General features: G+C 41.0%; 1 protein-coding gene across 1 annotated transcript in view; it reads left to right on the forward strand.

Annotated features, from left to right (window-relative positions):
• Nucleotides 1-22577, forward strand: part of FREM1 (FRAS1 related extracellular matrix 1) — a gene marked incomplete at its 5' end in the record, with an annotated part of 59390 nt that overhangs the window by 34649 nt on the left and 2164 nt on the right. Inside the window, 11 exons of the mRNA XM_080362470.1 lie at nt 3188-3602; nt 4979-5180; nt 5623-5767; nt 8014-8143; nt 9524-9596; nt 12286-12435; nt 14134-14372; nt 15067-15114; nt 15427-15609; nt 15882-16007; nt 16737-16852. Of these exons, the coding sequence (XP_080218596.1) occupies nt 3188-3602; nt 4979-5180; nt 5623-5767; nt 8014-8143; nt 9524-9596; nt 12286-12435; nt 14134-14372; nt 15067-15114; nt 15427-15609; nt 15882-16007; nt 16737-16852 (1827 nt within the window). The remainder of the gene's footprint in view (nt 1-3187; nt 3603-4978; nt 5181-5622; nt 5768-8013; nt 8144-9523; nt 9597-12285; nt 12436-14133; nt 14373-15066; nt 15115-15426; nt 15610-15881; nt 16008-16736; nt 16853-22577) is intronic.

Below are 22577 nucleotides of genomic sequence, written 5' to 3' on the forward strand. Positions count from 1 at the left end.
GGACACAGGCAGCTTCATCACCTGTGAAATCAAGTGGCGTGTGGCATTTGCATCATAAATCGCAGTCTGATGAATATAACCAGGAGGTTTGCTCCTGTCCATTATTCTGTAGAGGACTGGAAGAATCTTAAGTTTCATGAACAGAATTATCTAAGTATTTCACTTAAACACTGTTTGAGACATCATCCAAATGATTTTACAGCCATCAAATGAGCCAGAGGAAACTCACTTCTGCTGCAACCTTCCAGATTTTTTGAGAGATAGAGATAGTTAAGGTCTTGATGGAACATGTTTTGATTTTTTTTTTTTTTTTTAATTTTTATTAGCATAGCATTTATCATGGTCGTGCTAGTTCTGTGTTTGATTTCAGCTAGATTACTAATAGCAGAACCCTTTTACCATTGGCACAATAGCATTAGGTCAGTGCAGACAGATGTCTCTAGGTTTCCAGCTGGGAATACCATCCTCAGTAAACGTATTTCTAACTGCTATGTAGTCCCTGGTCTGCCTGTACTCAATCCCATCTGTTTCATGGCATACTGCCAACTTACAATTTGATCAAGCCCTAATCATCCAGCATTGGTGAAGGCAGTGAGGAGTTTTAGGTGGACAGAGATGGACAATCCATGTGACACAGTAAGATACTCCATGACCTACTGAAGGTCACTTACATACAAGGCATGCAACTGTAAAGTGTAATCAAATCTTTAGTATATCTGAAGAAATATTACTGCTTGGGAGAAAACTACAGGAGACCATGCTGCTATTAATAGAAATTTCCACCACAGAGTATGAACTTTGCCGATCTGACCCTTTGATAAATACATGGCATGGACATCTATGTTTTTAAAATTGCCCTAGCAACCTGTATAGTTCTGTTTAATATCTCCCACAGAATATTAGTATTTCAGTGAAACCTTACTTGAGCTTTGTAGAGAAACATTATCATTTCACAGAATCACAGAACGTTAGGGATTGGAAGGGACCTCGAAAGATCATTGTCGCGGTTGAGACAGACAAACGACATGGACCAAGTTCTTTCAAGATGAAAGTAATAGATGCCATTTATTGCTACAAGTGCATTTTTATACAATTCTACCAGTTCATGTGTCTTTTCACTATTGGTTACAAGTTACAGCACTAACATCTCATTGGTTAATTTTTCCATCATCCATGTTATTCTTCTATCCCCTTCTCTCTCACGGGTACATCTCTTCTCTCTCCGGATACTCCTTTACTCCCATCCTTCTCAAGGGTAAATCTTAATATCTCAAGGCTGATCTCTACTCTCATATTTTCTGTCAAGGATTCCACAGACCTGCTGCAGTTTCCCACAGATCATCTAGTCCAATCCGCCTGCCAGAGCAGGAACACCTAGATGAGGTTACACAGGAATGTGTCCAGGCGGGTTTTTAATGTCTCCAGAGAAGGAGACTCCACAAACCCCCTGGGCAGCCTGTTGCAGTGTCTGTCACCCTCACTGAGAAGAAGTTTCTTCTCAAATTTAAGTGGAACCTCCTGTGTTCCAGTTTATACCCATTGCCCCTTGTCCTATCATTGGTTGTCACCGAGAAGAGCCTGGCTCCATCCTTGTGACACTCACTCTTTATATATTTATAAACATTAATAAGGTCACCCCTCAGTCTCCTCTTGTCCAAGCTAAGGAGACCCAGCTCCCTCAGCCTTTCCTCATGAGGGAGATGCTCCACTCCCTTCATTATCTTTGTTGCCCTGCGCTGGACTCTCTCCAGCAGTTCCCTGTCCTTCTGGAACTGAGGGGCCCAGAACTGGACACAATATTCCAGGTGTGGTCTCACCAGGGCAGAGTAGAGGGGAAGGAGAACCTCTCTCGACCTACTAACCACCCCTCTTCTAATACACCCCAGGATGCCATTGGCCTTCCTGGCCACAAGGACACAGTGCTGGCTCATGGTCATCCTGTTGTCCACCAGGACCCCCAGGTCCCTTTCCCCTACACTGCTCTCTAATAGGTTGTTCTCCAATTTATACTGGAACCTGGGGTTGTTCCTACCCAGATGCAAGACTCTATGCTTGCCCTTGTTATATTTCATCAAATTTTTCCCTGCCCAACTCTCCAGCCTGTCCAGGTCTCTGGATGGCAGCACAGCCTTCTGGCGTGTCAGCCACTCCTCCCAGCTTGGTGTCATCAGCAAACTTGCTGACAGTGCACTCGATTCCCTCATCCAAATCACTGATGAATATATTGGATAGTACTGGTCTCAATACTGACCCTTGAGGCACTCCACTAGATACAGGCCTCCAACTAGACTCTGCCCCATTGACCACGACTCTCTGGCTTCTTTCCTTCAGCCAGTTCCCAGTCCACCTCACCACCCGATTGTCCAGATCACACTTCCTCAGTTTAGCTGTAAGGATGCTATGGGAGACTGTGTCAAGTGCTTTAGTGAAATCAAGACAGACCACATCCACTGCTTTGCTATCATCCATCCACCTCATTATGTCCTCATAAAATTTTCCCTGATTAAACTGAAATTTACAGATACAGTTAGTGTCTAAACAAACCCATAAATTGCAATGATTTTTTTTCCAGATTGCTTTGCTAGATACTTTGGGGCTATTTGGTACCAGAGGCTTGTAACAGTAAACAGAAAAAAAGACAAAAAAAAAAAACCAAACCCAAAACAAAACAAAACGATCCAGGCAGACCACATTCTTTACACACCTCTTTCTGTAAGCTGTACACAAGCTTGCACTTCCACTGACAGTTGCCACTGCCAGGTAACCAAGTGAAGATCTTCTTGAGAATGTGTACAAACTGGTATATGCCAGAGGGTGCAATAAGACCGTCAGCCAGCCCATCCTTTCAGATCTGCTCTATCTGTATCTGAGCCAGAAGATTAGATGGTCTCTGTTACGACTGCTGAGACTGATCAGCACATCCTCAAAGCCTCCACCATCCTCCACCATCTATTCAGGTTCCTGCAAAAAGATTTTAACTCTTGCCATATACCTGGCCCTCGGTTTTCATGTTTTTAAAATATTTATCTACCCCACCCCTAGCCTGGGTTTGAGCTGAAACTAGCTCTAGTACTTCTGCAGTATCAGCACAGGCAAGTTCTGTAGTAAAGGTGTGTGCTATCGTTTCATTTCAGTACATGGTGAATCAAGAACACATGCTGAAGACTACCTTGCCTCTCTTTGCCAGATTCATCATCAGCAATGGACTGAGGACTAAGCATGGGACATTCATGATCTCCTTGGAAGCAGTCGACCAAGATTTGCCCACACTGTCTAGGAACACAGGGTTAAGATTAGTGGAAGGCACTACGGCTTTCCTTTCTCCTGATGTCCTGCAACTTTCAGACCCAGACACGGCTAAAGAAAACCTTACCTTCCTCCTGGCTCAGCTGCCCCAGTATGGTCATCTCTATTATCGAGGAGCTATGCTACTGCAGTACAATTTCACCCAGCAAGATGTGGACAACATGGATGTTGCATACAAGCACGGTGGCGGGGATTCCCAAACTGACAGATTTACATTTGTTGCAACCGATAGGACTAATCAAGGCTTCATCATGAATGGGAGGGTGCAGAGCGAGCCAGTGGCATTCACCATTCAGGCAAGTGTGACCACAGGCCTGCTTAAAAGACATATATAGCATGAAAAGGTGGAAAATGTAGCAATTTTGATAAGAACTGGTACTTGCTGCAGTATATGATATAACTGAGGTATTTATCAGCTAAAATGTTTGCTTTCTGTGTTCCATGAATAATTAACCTGGAGAATTAACTACTTGTCACAATGCATTACTCAGGCAAAGAATTTTAGAGAGTGCAAACAGACAGACTGCATTTAAGAGAAGAAAGACATTTTGCTAACATAAACAGTAATATTAATAATAACATAACATTATTAATAACAACATAATAACATATTAAGAACAACCAACATAAACAGTAATATTAATAATAATATAAGTACGCATACACTTACACTTAATAAAATATTTTACATAGAAATCTCAAACCTGAAGTTGAGCCCAGCAACTGAGAGGAATGAGCTTCCTCCTGCTCAGCTTTCGCACTTGGTACCTGACCCACTGATCTGCATGTGAGGGATACCAGGATGACTGTTGATTTTTATGTCACGGGAATCTTGAATTACAGACACTTTGCTCCCACAACTGGATAGCCTGTCTTCCTTCTGGGAGTCTTTGCAAAATGTCTGCTCTGATTCTTCCTTCCTTTACTAGGATTTTTCTGTTGACTTCTCATTTCCTTCATTTTCAAGTTCTTCCCACTGTGTCATAGGCTCAGATACCTTTGCTATTACTTCTAGAACGTTTCGATACAGCATGGTTCATTAAGCAAAGCAGGCCTGGTTGCATTATATGTCAAAATTCTGTATGTTCCAAAATGCCAGTACTAACTAAGAGGCTCCTAACTTCTGATGACAAAGTTTGAGGTTATATGATGAGCAAGGAGTGCCACTTCAACTGAAGATGAGATACAGAAAGAGCAACAATTGTTGCTGTGTGCTTGAAGACTCATCAGAAGTTGTGAAAGGTGGCACAGATTTGAAGAGACATATTTGCCACATCTCTGACTGTGATTATCATAATCCTTAGGTTTCCATGCTTGTTATTGTGAAATAGAGGTGAGAATCCTCTTCAGGAGTTTTCATTTGCTAGGAAGAAAGTAACATGAAAAAGAAGAAGGGCTATGGGGAGTGTGGGACATCTGGGCAGAGGCACACAATTTGCATTGCCCACCCCAATGTGTGCTGTATCTGCCTGTATGCAGCAAGTGACTGGGCAGTCTGAGCTGGAAATTCTCATGGGAAGTAGTGCTTCACTGGAGATGAGACTTTTGGAGCAAACTGAGAGTCAAAGTGGCTATTACCACCCCGAGCAGGCTACTGTGCTTTTAGCAAAGGTAGGACAGAGAATATCCTGATGCTGTAAAATGACTATACATTTGTTTAACTTTGATTTAGGTGGATCATTTGGACAAAATAGCACCCAAAATTATTCATCTCCATTGCTTTTCTGATGTGGAAGTGCTGAAGAGTGGCAATTATGGGATTTATATTACTGCCAGGTCCCTGAAGGCATCTGACCCCAATACAGAAGATGACAAAATAATGTTTAGGATTTTACGAGGTCCTCATTATGGCTACCTGGAAAATATAACAACAGGTGTTGTCTTCCATAATTTCTGTATTTTGGGACATACCAGACCAGATTGCAAACCCTACCCTGTTCATGTTTGCTTGACAGAGGAAAAAATTTCTTTGCAAACTTTTACACTAAAACTAGAGTCTGTTGTTCATCATGAATGCTACAAGAGTTTGAGAAGATTGTTAATAGCTGTTGTTGAGAAACTATCTTTTGTTTGTGTCAAAAAAAAAAAAAAAAGATGAATACTGAACTTGGGCATTTGATAAACACGTCACTTGGGAATAAATTGGCTGGAGCTTATAAAAGATGGAATGTTGCTGTTTAGCTGTAAAACCAAGTTTCTATGCATTCAGATTTTCTGAATGTTCAACAAGAAGAAAAGTTGAAAACAGTCTATATGAGCTATGTGATTCTTATTAAAAGGCTTTTGATTCACCTAAATGTTTTTCTTCTTTCCTAGGTGGATATATTCAGGAATGGTTTAGCCAAAAGGATCTGAACAGCAAAATCATACTTTATGTCATCAATCCATCGCAGGAAGTGAATTCAGACAACATCGAGTTTCAAGTCACGGATGCCAGGGGGAACTCCGCGGTGCCCCAAAGGTAGCCCTGACCCCGGGTGGTGTGTGCTGCAGGGCGCTGTGCACACCCATCCCGGGCCAAATGAATCCATACCTGACACAAGGCCATGTAGCTGTGACTCAATTTGTCATTTATTTTGTTGAAGAGAAGGTTCTGTCCCTCGGGGAAGTGCGATAGAAGTGGCTACCTCCAGGTCAGTCTGGGCCATGGTTCCAAAGGGCCTGTGAGGCCTCACAGAAAAATATACAGGGAGTTCAATCTAAGTGGGAGTTGTGCACTTGGAGACCTGAGATGCTGGGTGCTGAAGGACAGGACTGTCACTTCACATGCGCAGTCCTGCAGCTGGAGGTCACTCTTGCCCCGTGCTGACAACAAGGCTGTTTGCAAACTGAGAGCATGATGGAGGGATGCTTTCAAGCAGTAAAAACTGTGACAGCCACACTTCTGCGAAAGAGCACTGAAAGAAGGTGGAAGGTATACAGCGTCTTCTTTGTCATCCACTGCCAAAATTTATACTAGGCACGTTATCAATATTTCCTTGTGACATACGATAAGCCAAATGTACAAAAATCAGAGACATACGGACCGTGCTTTGATGATAAAGGCCAAAAGTAGGAATAGCTCTAAAGCCGGGGCAACGTTTCTCTTTATTTCTGAAAGTAGGGCTAGATGTTCAACCAATTGATTTTATCAGAAGCAACTGTGAAAAATAACTAATGCTATTTCCCTGGCCTAAACTGGGTACTCATAAACCAGGACTCATGGCGAGGGAAATGGAGCATAGAGCTGGATTCTAGGGCCAGGCTCCTCCACAGGGCACTTCCCTGCATGCTGGAGAGAGGACAGGGACTGGGCGGAGTCAGCGTTTTGGCCATTACATGGTGTGACAAAAGATGTCCCCATACACAAACACATCTGAGCACAGCCAGCCTGAGCATGTCCCAGCTGCACTGTGCTGGACCACAGGTGCTCTGGTATTAAAACCACCATTAAAGCACCGCGATTCCTCCTGGGAAAGTGGAGCTGCTTATGTATAAATAGCAATGCCTAACATAGATTTACGAAGAGAGCAAACAGAAAACACTTTTTGAATGGAAAAGGAATTTCAGAGAAGTAGAATTTAACTGTTAGCTGTATTGAACCTTAGAGCGAAGAGGTTTTAAGGAAAAAGTAGTATTTTTAATATTGAATTTAAATGGTTGTGATTGGTGTGTTTTTTTTTTTTGTTTGTTTTTTGTTTTTTTTTTTACAATTTGCCACCTAATTGCCACTGGTTCAAAATACAAGTTTGATTTGCATGTTGATATTATTGAAACTGAAACCCAGCTTTTATTTGAATGCTGCTGGGCTAGATTTGGTGCATGCATCTTCTTTAGTAAAAAGAAAGCAAGTCAGCTTCTAAATGGGTTACCCACACCATGAGAATCAGAGGATATAGGAGGCCAGGAGGAAACTTCCACTGGTGTTAGCGTTAATCAACCTTGAAAGGTCTGTAAGTCTGTTTTAGAAAAATTCAAGTTATTTCATACATAGCACAGCTAATTTTCTATCTTTCGGCTCTGTTTTATTCCTCTCTGACTCTCACTAATTTTTATCACAGCTCTCAAAAAGGTGGGATCTTTATTTTCTACACTGTGCAGCATGCGATTCTCAGAGTTTCCATCACATTCCCTATAAACAATTTTAAAATCCAGTGTACGAGACACCTGGACTCAGCCATTTCCATGGCTGCAGAGTGAAGTACATGGAGTATTAAAATATGGGGAGTGGGGAGGACACTTTGCACAGAGGTGGTGGAGTCCTGGAGCATTCCCTATATTCTAGAGAAGGAGAGTGAAAGGATAGATGAAGAATGTTGGGAAAAAAAGGAGGATATTGCAGAGAAAATACTGAGAGTAAAACAGAACTACAGGCATAAAGGAACCCTGGAAGAAACAGTGATCACTTGTCTTGACCTTATTTGGTCTTTTAAGCAAACTTTGCTCTTCTCAAATTTGCTGCAAGAACCCCTCTGGCTCTGTAAAAAGGTTGCGGCTTGTTTGGGGTGGACCAGAGATGGACAGGAAGATTTATTAACTGCTTCTCCTTCTTCCTAATCAGCCAAATCACACAGATACATTGATTTGGAAACAAAGACTCAGTATGTGTATTGGCTAAATCAGCAGTCAGAAGAGAAATGGGTCCTTGTGGACCCCTGGAGCAGCAGGGGGCAGGGGCAGCAGGGGAGGGGGCTTTGCTTCACATCAGCTTCCTCTCCTCTCCCGCAGGCTGGAGCTACAGTGGTCTCGCATTGAAATGCAACAGACTGAGTACGAGGTGTGTGAGAGCGCAGGAGTGGTGTCTTTGAAAATCGCCAGGGCAGGACACTCAGCGCAGTCTGCCTTTATCGCAGTGAAGGTAAAGCTGAAACCCAAGCTCCTAACTGGAAACTTCGTAATATTAAGTAGTGAAGCCCATTAACTTATTCCTCAGATTGAAAAGGCATTTCAGTAATCAGCAAAGAGGCCATGCAATTTTACTTACTGGGACATTGTCTTTGCTAGTACAGATGAATGAAAGATTTCTAATAAAGCTTTCTGATTTTAAGTAAAAATGCTGTAATGTTTTGGAGCTGTATTTCAGTTTTGATGATCTTCTGTGACAGAGCAGGAAGTTTCTGTCACTGTGCTTAGAAGCTGATTTTCCAGGATTTGCCACATTTAAATCCAAGCTTTGGGCAACCTGAGGCATTGGGACTTCTCATTTCTCTGCTCAGGCTGGAGAAGCCTGGGAGCTATGGGAGCTTCAACTCCACAGTCATGGCAGTGTCCCCCATGTATCCCCCCATTGCCACCAGCCTAGGAAACAGCCCAGAGAACCTCCCATATCTTCAGTAACAGCCTCTGTCTTGTGTCAGAAAAATTAGACTGAAAGCTGCAGGTTATAATTTTGTAAAACAGGTTTTGTGCAACTTGCCTTCACAAATTTTATCTTTCCTCATAAAATGGAAATTCCAGGATTTTACCAGCTAAAAAAATACTAAAAATTTCCCTCACAGTTTCTCATTATTCTAGCCCTATTTGGAAACATAGTTTTGATATTTTTTTCCATGGGAGTCAGTTGGAATTTTGCTATTGACTTAATCAGGAGCCATTTTGTCCTACCCTTCACAGACTCCAGGGATTCTACTCTGGTTGTCACGTGGCTAAAAAGACCAATGAAATTGATCCCGGCATCAAGAACACAGAGTGGAAGCTGGTGTCCTCTGGCAGTCTCCTGTGAAAATTCAGGGAGTTGCTGGAGTCTGCATACTTACATATGTAGGGACCCATGTTTACCCCCAAAAGTCTTTGGGGTTGACAGTTCTGCATGCAGCTGCTTCTCCCAAGACCTCACAAAGCACTAAATGTGCAAACATGGCCAGGTTGCTGCTGCTTTTCCATGATGCCGTGATGTGCCTGTCCAGGAGCCAGGTGTGGCACGGCGAACAGCGGTGTCATCTGATGCTGTCAAGCAGTAACTTCAGAGGGGATGAGGCAAAATTTTAAAATAAGCAGTTTTTTTTTTTTATTATGAGATTTATACTGTGAGCAAAGACAGAATGATAATTGCACATCACAAGGTTTATTCTTTAGGGCTTTTTTTTTTTTTTCTAATTTCCATCTAAGCACATATGTGGGTTGACATGTCTTCTTGAGGCTCCATGGGGAGGCACACAGTAGCTTCAGCACATAGCAGAATGCAGCAATTTGATGAAAAATGTCACAGCATGGCATTTGCTGTTTGATTTTTTCTCAGGTCAATGAAATATCAGCTACGCTGGGAAAGGACTTTACAGTGACTCCCTCCAAGCTTGTTCAGTTTGATCCAGGTATGAACCAGTGCACTGGATATTTTAAAAATCAATTCACTGATTTTGAAAGTGTAAACTTTCATTTTGGAGAGTAAAACCTATTATGTATCTGTAGATAGAGGAGCTGAATAGGATTAAAGACACCTAATTTTCTGCTAATTTTCTGGAACTGCAGTGAGCTTCCTTTGTGAATTAGTACCCGTATTACTTAGAGCAAGATGGCGTACGGTCCCTTTATGTCAGTTAAAATATCAAAAGTGCTGAAATGTTGTCTACTGATCTCCTCATGGCTGAGCCAGGGAGGACTCACCATGAGCTGAGCTGTGAGAAGCTTTAAAGATTTAAAGATCTGACCAACACATTGGTTAAATTTAGACAAAACTGAGTACAGCCTAAGTTATGCGAGGTATCTAAGACCAGAAAGGTGCAAAAAACCTGAAAATTGTCAGACTTCATCTCTGCTTGCACTGCCGTCTGACCTTGGCTGAGGCTGTAAGTAGCAAGAAATTATAATAACTGTATCATCAAAAGAAATTTGATCTTTTTTTTTCCTCAGGGAAAATCAATAATAAAAATGAACACAAATGTGAAGATACTAAAAAAGCTTCCTCTGTTCTGCACAATTTATTATTATGCTTTGGGTATCTCCCTGGGTCTAGTGAAAAAGCAGTCCAGGTGAGAGTTTCATGATTTACCATTCAGAAATTCAGCTCCACCTGAAAAAAATTGTTTTTCCTATGTAAATAGGTTACATAGGAATGAAAACCCCTTTGCTATCATAATCACTTCATTTGCATATACACATCTGAGTTTTTTTGAAATGCATCCTGCTGGCATAGTCCAGAATTTGAGTTTAGAAAATGAGGTCTGCACAGGCCTTTCACAATGCTGCCTGCAGTGCCAGCAGAGGTTATCCCAAGCCTGCCAGCAGTATGATTTCAATGGCAGAAAGTCACAGTCGCTACAGATGAGACAAAATACATCATCTGTGAAAGGCTGAAATAAATAGTATGTATTTGATGGCAAAAATTAGTCTAAGTGCTTACCTGCATTTGAAAAACAGACATGGGGAATATAGCAAGTCAGCTCCAGCCAAAGCTTGAGGATTTTTACTTCAAGACTTAAGCTTTTTATTTTGAAAAAAAAAGGCAGTGCGTATTGCAGAGATTATGTAGCACTGCATCTCATGGATTAACTCATTTATATCCCAGCTTTGCTTGGCTATCTCATAGGAAAACTTGTAGCTTTAAGTCTAGTCAGAGTTACAAATGTGATTATTTTGGAAATGTGCCACTACAGCCTGTCTTGAAGAACGCAAATTTTATGTAAAGGTGTAGAATGAGTAACTGCTGATTAGTTTTTAGAAGTGTATAAAGGAGGTGGGCAGAAAGGTGGAAATCTGCCCTAATTTCCAGTGCTTCTAGAACACAAATGAAATATCTGAAACTAACAAGACACATTCTTAGACCCTTTATCTAGAATTAGATTTTGTTGTTGTTCTTTTAAATTTGAAGATGGATGAAAGGTTTCAGAGATAAGTGTAAAAGTTCCTTCATACTGTGCTGTGCAGGATTCCAGCTCGTTTTCCTCTAATATACTACACAGTCAAACTTACCAGCCTCTGGGCTGAAATGGCTAGAGATTGTTATGAAGAAATTTTTAGTGCAGGACACTTTACTAGAATTTTCTTTTTTTGCTGGTCTGTGCAAATTCTCTAAGCACAGGACTATTTGGAATTACTATTATTGTCTTTCTGAATATGGTGGTAAGCCACATGAAAATTAACTGTGAACATGGACAAGAGAGATGCACTCTGTTCCCATTTTTTGGCCAGCTTCTCAGTTTTTAAAACAAACCTGAACTCTGTTAATTGATTGGACAGATTGGTACATTATACTGCAATCAATAAATGGTAATGGAAAGGAGCAGAAGAAGACCCTACCCAAGTTCATGTGTCTCTTTGTACCGACAGCTTCTCTTGGCTAGAGGATTCGTACTGGAATGGAGCAAGGAAATAGAGGTTATGTGAAGTGTCACAAGGATGTGTTTTGACAATGTTGTACATGTATGTTTTATATGCATTTTGGATGTTAGCATGGACTTTACGATTCAGAAACACTTCAGAAGATGTTTTGTTGACAGTAGTGTGTATGTTGAGATCCGTTTCTGTCCTGTTGCCTCTGACTTTTCCTCAATAAATTTTGTAGCCTTTCAGGTAATAGCCAGCTTAGTCCTCTATCTTGGAATGATCTTTTCTCATTCTCATAATGCACACCTTATGTTACCCAGAAAAGGCAAACAACCAAATAAAAATTTTGTCACTAAGTATAAAATCTGCCTAAAAGTTTGTATTAGAATCTATTAAATAACTGTTCCATGTTTAAAATCAAGCTTTCAAGATAAAAAGCATATGATACTTTTTCTCTCGAAAACTGCAAGGAAGTCCTAAATCTATGTATAGCAGTGTCATTTCCTACATCTACAGAAGCTTTTTGTTACAGTTGAACTGAATCATCATTGTTGAGGAACAGATTCCATTTTAATGTTATTTGAGAGAACAGCAGGAGTCCGAGCAGTTGGTAGGAGCATAATAGCATAAAGCAGCTACTCCATTCTAGCTGCAGACATGTTAATTAATATATTTCTTTGACACCCTGATTGAGTGAAATGGCACTTAAAGAATAATTAAAATGTTTATTTCTGTTAGGAATGTCAACCAAGACATGGAATATAGCAATTACCTATGATGGATTAGAGGAAGATGATGAAGTCTTTGAAGTAGTTCTGAACTCCCCTGTGAATGCTGTTCTTGGCACCCGGACAAAAGCTGTAGTGAGAATTTTGGACTCAAAAGGAGGTAGTGTCTTTTGATCTTCATCATTAAGAAGGTGGGACAATCTTGGCTGAGGAGCTACTTATTTTAAACCACAAGTTGTTCTTAACACTCAAGTTCAGATCAAAATGCTCAATTTCGCTTTAGAGAAAACTTGCTTGACAGTTGCAGACCCTTTATTCTCTCACACAATCATATTCATCCTCTTAGGAAACACAGCATGGAGAAAGCAACAAGTACAAAATGAGAAAAGCACAAGGAAATAAACCACTTTTTGTAACCATACAAATGCAGTTCTCATTTATTAAATTGTGAAAAAATGTTTTGTAGGTTCATTAGAATTTTTTTTTCCCAGGTATTGTACAATAGCTGTTATACCCCTCTGAAAAAGATTCATTTTCCTCTCAAAAAAGAAACCTGACAACTAAACCCAGCTCTTAGAAATGCATTTTCTAAAGCTTAACACAGTCCACAACATTACAGCACGCAGCAGTCATAATTACAGAGTTTAAGCATTTATGTCTTCATTATTACTGTGTTCTTCAGCGATCAAACGTAGTATGCCTAAAATCACTCCAAAAAAAGAAGCAACTATAGGAAAATACAAATAACTAACAAAGAAGCTGAGTCCTCTGGAAGCTCAAGAGTTTTTTCTTCTGGTGCTTGGTGGAACAATAGTTAAATACTGTGTTGCAATGAATTAGGCTTAATTTTACAAAAATTCCTTTTAACATTTCACATCTGTTTTTCTTTAATATTCATAATGTAAATCAGGAGTTAATTTACACAACTAGTTTGTAGGAACAAGTGTCCTAGATTTCTGAAGAGCAATTTGCCTGGAAATGATGGAAGTATCACCAACATTAGTTAGATATCTGTCTATCCATGACCAAAAAACAGGACTACAAACCCCAAACTATGTATGAAAACAGGTATTTTCAGCAGGTGCTTGACCAAAATTCTGATCTACGGGTAGATAGATGTATAAAAACAAGACCTCTCCTGGAGTCCTGTGTCCAGCTCTGGAGCCCTCAGTACAGGAAGGACACGGACCTGTTGGAGAGGGGCCAGAGGAGGCCACAAAAATGATCAGAGGGCTGGGACACCCCTCCTGTGAGGACAGGCTGAGAGAGAGAGTTGGGGTTGTTCAGTGTGGAGACGAGAAGGCTCTGGGGAGACCTTATTGTGGCCTTTTAGTACCTAAAGGGGCCTTCTAAGAAACACAGGGACAGGCTTTTTAGCAGGGCCTGTAACTGTAGGACAGGGAGTAATGGTTTTAAACAAGAAGAGGGAAGATTCAGGCTAGACATGAGGAGGAGGTTTTTTTACAATGAGGGTGGTGAAACGCTTACACATGGCCCAGAGAGGTGGTAGATGTCCCATCCCTGGAGACTTTTAAGGCCAGGCTGGACAGGGCTCTGAGCAACATGATCTAGTTGAAGATGTCCCTGCTTATTGCAGAGGGTTAGACTAGATGACCTTTGAAGGTCCCTTCCAGCCCAAACTATTCCATGATTCTATGACTATATACAGGTAGTAGATGCAGTCATAGGCACAGCAATGCCTACAAATGAGCATGACTAAACTAACAGCAAATCAACCACATAAAGTGAAAGAATGGTCCAACTTTTAATGACAAGCTGTTCATGTGCCCATGTCAACATGACCAGTTATCTGCTCATGCAGTTAGAACTGACCATCTGCCATTTTTAATGCTTTCAGGTCAGTGCAGCTATTCCCATCCTTCTGGCCAAAGGAAGCATGACTTCTGGGGGAGAGGCACACTGCTTCCAGTTTCCTCAGGCTTCTCATCACCTCCCAGGCCTGGCACTGCTCCCTTGGAAGGGATTCCACTGCCTTCTTCCAAAGGGATGAGGGAGCATGGAGGGGACCCGCGGCAGGAACACAGCTTGACGAATCAGTCAAGAACCAGCCTGAGAGTGATTGGAAATGGCAGAATAGTAAGACACTTCTGTAGTGCAGTGATGGACTGATTTGGGAATTAATTGGGATTTGATATCTTCATTTAGTTGTCATATTTGTGTATGGATCCTACCTGACCATACAATAACCATTAACTACCTGAGTTTGCTTTGTATCAGTCCTGAGAGATATTTAAAAGTACTTGGCGGGGGGTGGGAAGTTTTTAAAAAGGAAGATCCATTTATGCAAGAGAGGAAGAAGAACAGATTTGGGGGAAGAAACATTCATCAAACAACTTCAGCAAATGTCTAAATTATGGGTTAGCTAGAAGAAAGAAGTCACTTGAGCCAGGCTGATGTATAGAAGCTGTGCATCTGCTCCACAAGTTGTAAAGCTGAAAATACCGTTAGCTTAAACAGGGTACAGTTACTTAAAACTTTCCCTTTGCTTTTCCTGCTTAAGCTACATTGATTTAACTAGTAGGTTTAGTAACATTCTGCTGTTGTGGTCTTATGAATTAATGGAATCTGTTTGTTTATGTACTTGTAATGTGTTATTTTTAATGGCTGTTTTCAGAGGTGATCAGTTTCTATTGTGAAAGAGAAATAATTACACCCAAGATATGTTCTGCGTGATTTGTAACCTAGATCTTGTACTAAATCTTGCATAAGTCTTTTTGTTTCTATAATGCATGAATATGCCCACCTCATTCTGCTGTTCTACTTTTCTTAGGTTCATCCTTCATCTGTATTTAGAAATGGAACCGATGTGGTTTTCAAAGTAAGAGTAATGCTCAGGCATTTCTATGATTTCTTTCTGATTTTTTTCTTTGCAGGCTTCATCATTGTTAATAATTTGTTATGACCAATACTTTATTTTTCTATGTTTTTGTTTTGTTTGTTTGTACTTGGTGTCACTTCCTCTTGATTTGCAACAATATGGGGGTTTTTTTGTTGTTTGTTTGGGTTTCTTTGTGGTGGTTGTTGTTGTGTTTTTTTCTTCTTGGTGCAGTTTATTTAAGAGTTGCTGGTATGTGCTAACCCTCTCTTTTCCCTCTCCTATTCTGCCTGTGTGTGATAATGTGAAACAAAGTATCACGGGATGGTATCACTCAAAATAGAGGATGACTCCTCATCTACTAAAGCAAATAAGAAGGCTCAAGTGTCAGTAATTAACCAAGCACAACCACAGATAAATGTTGTCTCCTCTAGGAAGACAGAAATCCCACAAGCTGATAAGGCAGAACTGGCATCTGAACCAAGCTCAAGACATCAGGTATGAAACCTTTTGTTTCATAGGCATTTTCACCATCTGTTTTCAGTCATGCTGCTTTCCAAAATGATTTAACACCTCTGAGATCTGCAGCCTAACCCTTCCCACTCCAACACTGAGTTTAACCAATACACAGATAAATCAACAAGTCAGCCCTTGGAGAGCTTTCATGTAGTGAAGTTTTCACCTAAGACCTGCTTAATTTATTTCATGTAGCTTGTTTGTTTTGTGTAATTATTTTCCTTCAAATGTTCAAATGACATTTCTCTTTCCAGGACTTTAACTCTTTTCCAAAGGCCTGTACACCAGATTTAAAGGGGCTGTTGCACTATGAAGAAAGCACTCAAAAGTTATTTCAGTGTGATGGGATAATATGGCAATTCTGGGATCTCCAAAGCAAGGTAAAAGTGTCACCATGAGTATGGATCTAAGTCAGAGCATGGAGTCTGTGAGCAAAGGACACTCCTGTGAGCAAAGGACACTCAAGCAAAGGACATTCCTGTAACAACCATTAACTTGTACAGGGAATACAAGAGTTGTCCAGAGCCAAGTTTGCTGTCACCAGGAAAAAGGATTCCCAGAGACAAGATGAGGGCTTGATTGCTGGGGTTGCCTTTCCTCTCTGTCATTCACAGGTGCTCCTGCATGAACAATATGAGCACTGGTGTTTTCATGCTTCTGAGGATGTGTGCACGAGACAGTGAATGAAGCCTGTGAGACAACAAGTGGCAGTTAGTAAAATTAACCCACTTAGGTATTTAGTAAACATGCAACCCCTGCATCACATAAGATATCATGCTGAATTTTGTTGCACTGCATTCCCTACAGAGACTGCACAAGACAAAAAATGGTTTCCAAACTAACATGGTCTCTTAAGAGGGTTTTTGAAACAGGAACCTTGTGTCACCTTTAAAGCTGCTCATTATAAATTGTAGGTCCTCTGGCAGGCATTTATTTCTTTACATATTTTAAGCAATGCTGTAGTTTTATTGATACATACCGATGACCATGTTCAATTTAGTTCTGGGTGGGCCATAGGCAGTACCTCCAGCCTTCAGTCTGGTTACTTGTGCACAGACCTAGATCACTGTAAGCAGGAGTCTGTTTTGCCTTTTCCTCTTTTATTTTAGGAGGTAAGCACGAAGAAATGTCCCTCTGGATGGAGTCACCACGAGGGCAGCTGCTACCTCCTGGTAGTGAATCACAAAGTCACGTGGAACACTGCTGCTCGGGCTTGCAGAGAACAGTAAGAGATTTCTCCATCTGAATGTGTTCGCTGTGGACTGCTGTTGCCCTGAGCTGGATGCTGCTCTTGAGGGCAAGTTTGTTCAAATAAGCCCCACTTTGGTTGTACTGCACAGCTTCTCAAAAAAAAACAGAACAAGCCCAGGATTCAGACAAAGAGGAGGATAGAAATATTATTAGTTTCATAATGTTTCAGGTGGTGATGCTATCTTATTTACAACATGAATTCCCAAAGATGTCCACTTGCAGTGAGGATGCTTTCCCAATGAGAGAGTTTGTTTGAAAGAAGAGAAACAGAGCAAAGACTCTGTCTTTCACCCCCTGTGACCCACCACTTCCTTGGTTCTACCTTCACTTGATGTAGTGACAGTACAATGTTACTTGTGTCTGTGTACCTCGCCATATTCTTCTGAAGATGCATCTCTTCAGATTCTGTAACTACTTGAAAACTTTAACATTTGATTTAACAGTAAATTTCTGACTTTTAAGGATAAACAAAAGCTAATAAATAACATCAAAACAGGAGATGAATAGAAGATCCACCAGTCTTGCTCTTCGGAGGCCTGCATTGTGATTTTGGCTTTAGGAGTGATAGCTTAGGACGGGTAGAAGCGCTAGCCATGGTAACATAGAGCTTGCCCTGGGATCATACATGTTCTGTACTCTGTGCTGAATCGTGAGCACCACATTAAAGACTGAACTGAACAATAGGAGGGGGTTTAACAGACCTCTCCATTACTCCATGAAATGAAAATTGAAAAAGGGAAGAGTTGGAGATGAAAGAAACAGAATATATTCCATAAGTAGTTGAAGGACATGCAGGAAACATAAAACACAGAAAAGCATGCATAACAAACCTTGATTCTTTCCTTCTGGTTATGCCAGATTATGTCTTGGTAACACACAAAAGGAAAGTTTTGGTTCTAATACCTCCCACTGATGGAAGTTACTCTTTACCAAAATATAAATGTTGCCTGATTTGTGGGCTCACCACAAACTTCAGATTGTAAATGGGTTTACTTAAAATTTCAGTTCCTGCAATGGTTTTCTACTACTTGCTTTTATTTTGTTACTTATCCAAACAAAGCTGTAAATTGTGAATATTATTATTTTTTTTTCTTTTTCCTGAAGTCTTCAATATTCAGTTGATCCCTTGGGAAGGTATGTCACTCTGCTGGGAGGTATTCCTCACTTTGTAGGAGTGTGCTTCTGGTGACCCATATTATTTGCAGGTGCTAACCTCTTGCTGAAGGCTATAGTGTACAATGTAGCTGTTAAAATGAATAACAGTGAATTAACAACAGTGTTAAACACCTACACAAAAAGTCAAGACATATCACTGAATCTACAAGCAAATGAATCCTAGAGCAGTGATGATGTAATTAATGTCAGACTACCACAGATTAAGGAAGCTTTATCCTGGTAAATGGAGTATTCCTGGCCTCTATCTGAAACAAGTTTACAAAAGTATAACCCCAGGCACACACTTTTTAAGTGGTACAAGAAGATAACTAAATATATGTTTTTTTAATTTATTTAATCTGCCCAGCTTTCCCCCAGCAATCACTACCACCACTAACTGTGATATTTCTGTTATTAATAAGTCTGCTGTTGAGATTTAAATGGCTGATATTTCCAATAAGAAAACAAAATCAGCATGGTGGTCAATCCTTTTTTTTTTTTTTTATTAGATCAAGCAAACGTTAGACATTAAATGAAAATATTACAGCTGACTTTCAGTAAATCATCCAATTTCACTGAAAAAGAAGAATAATTTTTATTAATACAAAAACGGCATTATTTTAAACTTCTATTCAATTTTCTTGCCAAACCTTTTCTGTTATACAGAACAAGAAAAAAGCACAAGCATTTTTAAAGTTGTTTCAGTAACAGTCTCCAACTAACCAACCTCCTTGCCTCTTAGAGAAAACACTGTTACTCTCTGATTAAGGACTAGAGACTAAGCTGTACAAAAAATACATGGACAGGCTGCAAAGGGTCCAGGGAAAGGCCACAAAGATGATCAGAAGGCTGGGAAGCCTGTCATAGGAGGAAAGGCTGAGAGAAATGGGCTTGTTCAGCCTTGAGAAAAGAAGGCGTAGGGGAGACCTCATCAACATGTTCCAGTATTTAAAGGGTGGCTACAAAAAAGCTGGATACTCCCTTTTTACAAAGAGTCATATGGGAAAGACAGAGGAATGATGGGTGCAATTTACTCCAGGGGAGATTCGGATTGGACATAAGATGGAAATTTCTCCCACTGAGAACAATCAGCCATCAAAATCTCCCCAGGGAAGCGGTGGATTCCCCAGCATTGGGCCGTTTTGGGATTCAGCTGGACAGGGTGCTGGGCCACCTCGTCTAGATTGTGCTTTTGCCAAGAATGGTTGGACCACATGACCCTTGAGGTTCCTTCAAACCTGATATTCTATGATTTCATGATTTTATGATTCTATTTCATCGAAGTAATGATATCAGTTTATTGCGGAAGTAATTGTTGTCTGGACATAACTATATGTACATAGGCTTCCAAAGAGCTGTGACATACATTGCATCCATTTGTTGCAAATGACATACTAATCTTTCCTTCAATTTCTACATTCAGGGACAGAAGCCGACATCAAAATGAACTTGTCTTGATGAAAGTTGCTGTATGCCATGGTGATAGTGTGCATGGAAAAAACCTCAGCTAATTCCTGTGAAAGTCTTATACCATTTCTAACCCTTCTCCAACACACTGGAGAGAAAGGTCTTTTAAGAAATCATTTCCCTCGCTTTGTTTTTTATGTATGAAGTGGCCCTTGGCAACATAAAGAGAAGCATCTGGGGGATGTTATGGTTGAGTGATCCCACAGCAGCCTGATTTAGCAACAATTTTGGTGATTTATGTTACAGTTCTTGTTTATCCCATAGGAACATTTCCTCCCCAAGGGTCAGTGCAGCAGGGCTCACTCACATGTGAGATGGTTTCACTGCTGCCACGGAAGGAACTCTACACTGGACAAACAGAATCCACAGTTGCATCTCTTGCTTTGTTAGTCAGGTTATACCTTCATCTTCTTGAGGTTGAACATTTAATTAGAGCTTAAATATGGCCAGATTTCAGGTCCTTTAGTGCCAGCTTTATAAGGCAAGGGTTGCTGTTTTGTTTGGTGTTTGTGTATTAGCAGCATGTGGCCTCAGTCCTTGGGAATCCCAGGCAGAATCACACCTAAAATAATATTTTAGATCCCTCATGATGATTCAGTGTTGCTTAGCGCAAAGCAGGATAGACCCTGTTGCCCTTCTCTCCTAATGCTTGTGTTTGTTCTGTAAGCGATTGGTTTAACATATTATTGCTAGTGATTCCAGTGTAGGATTCAGGTACCCAGAGTTATTTTAAAGACCTAGTGTATCTTGTCTGACTTCCAGTTGCCACTCAGTAAATGCAAGGCTCCTGTAAGCTCTGCATCGTGTCTGCCAGCCCTATCTGAACGTTTTTAATTCTGTGATGCATTGTAAGCAACATTAGACACCTATTTCAGGATACCAGGATTACTCCCTATGTGACCAGACTAAAGCCTGGGATAAGAAAAGCATCTCAGTTGCTACTTCCCCTTCACCATCAGTATAGGACATGGATTTACTACAGCAGTTCAAATTAAATGTGCTCATGCTGTATTTACAGAACACTCATACGGAGAGAAGATTAGATAATGTTATAGTTATTGCAACGCTTTTCTTTTGTAGTGCTGACGTCTCTCACTGGTACTTGGATTGAAGTAAAAGTCTGAAACTGTTATTGCTCAGACTACCCCTGTATGTCATAAATGATATAGCAGTTACTGATACACATTGATGCCTTTTGTTTTCACATTTTCTAAAATAATTGAAACAACAGAAAAGTTATGCTTACTCAAAGTAAATGACTTAGTTCCAGAGCTTTGATTGTCCTTAAGCAGTAGCCAGGTAAAATGCCCTGTTTTTGTTCTTGCTCAGCTGGCAGTGATAGCCCAGAGCCTGATGCCCAAATCTCCTCTTAGGCCCAAGTTTGGTTGGTGATCAACCACAGTCACTGTGAGGAGGAATGGCACCATGCTGCTGAATCAGTTACCTTGGGAGGACAACCTGAATTAACTGAGCTTGCTTTCCTGGACCTTTTGTCTGAGGAAGAAGATGGACTACAAAACTCTCCAAGACGCTTTGTCAGTCAGCTTTTGTCAGCTTTGTTCCTGGTTCACTGTAAACTCCATGTCTAGGAGATGGGCCCAGAGGCGTGGAAGCAGATCACTGTGAGGACATACAGGCACCAATACCATGCATGAAACTTTTACTCTGATGAGATGCACAGTCAAAGTCTCTGCTGGGAGCTTCTCTGTTTGAAGTTTTGGGAGCCTGTACCATAAATGGGTGCACAACTCTGACCCCTACCAGCCAGTTGCTAATCACTCTGTGCTGGGACAGTCTGACATTTGTAAAGTCATGATGAATGTTTCTGAGACGATCCTACCACACCTCTACCTGAGGAGAGTACCTGAGGAGACTCAGCTGTCCTGCAGGCCTTGGCAGATCCACCATGCAAAGTAGAGCAGAGGGTAAATCCCCTGCTGCTTTGGTTGTCTGCTGGGATAATTGAGAAAGCCTTTGCAGTAGGAGCATCCCATCAGCATGACAATGAATTTATTTCATACCATGACCCTCTGGATTGGTCCAGATTTTGCGCAATAGGGACTGTGCAGAATATTGTGGGCTACTACTTTGAATTCCTCATTATGTAAAATTTGCCTTCTTCCCTATCTTGTGTGGTGTTACGATATGGCATCCACGGGATCAGTACTGTTAGAAGAGATATAAGGCAACAAACAGGATTGGAGCTTCAGGCATGGTTCTCTAACTGGGAAGCAGGCCTGGTGATAGGCTTGTGTCCCAAGATCTGACCATGGTCTCCATAGTAGACTCAAGTCTGCCATGCCACCCTTGAGGTCTGGTTGTTGTCCCAGCTCTTAAAGAAGATAGTTATTACCTCCTTTGGAGCTATACTGTTCTTCTGTGTCCATTATCTGGCAACAGTCATTAAATTAGGAAAATACTCATTATGCCGTTAATTTATTCTGCTGATAGAAAAGATTTTGGCTCTCTTCAAACATGTTTTGATGAGCAGTGTTGTTTACTTGCACCCTACCAAGCATCACCCAGGATGTTCCTGGAGACTGAAGGGGCTGGCATCACTGTTTGACTGAGTGGCAGTCAGAAATATGGGACAACAGAAATGACAGATGCTCAGCATCATAGGGAGGCAACAGCAGGTATGACAAGTAAAAAGTTGACATCAAGGATGGCAAAAAGATGGATAAGTAAGAAAGTAGAGCCACTGATGGCTGACAGTTCTGGCAAATGTAAAGGGTGCTATTTGTCTGTTAATGCTTCAGGATTTAGCCTATCTGCAAATGGCTTAAAAGCAGCCTGCTGGTGCTTGCATGCTTGGTACTAGCTGGAAAACATCACAATGGCAAGGCCGCTCAGTGGCTAGGGTTTGAAAGTCCTACTTTGGGGCTCGTATACTTCAAGCACAAACACAGAGCAGAGCTTATGCATTGGCTTCATTCTGAAATAGTCTGGCCAATACACCCCACAACTGCTCTCTGATCTGAACTAAATGCATAGTCATCGCAGGCAACCCAACATTACCTCTCAGAACCACACTACCACTCTAAGCCAGACCCCTTAACTACATACATTTGGTTCTG

The sequence above is a fragment of the Nesoenas mayeri genome (genome assembly GCF_963082525.1).
Source record: "Nesoenas mayeri genome assembly, chromosome: Z".
In the NCBI taxonomy this organism is placed as follows: domain Eukaryota; kingdom Metazoa; phylum Chordata; class Aves; order Columbiformes; family Columbidae; genus Nesoenas; species Nesoenas mayeri.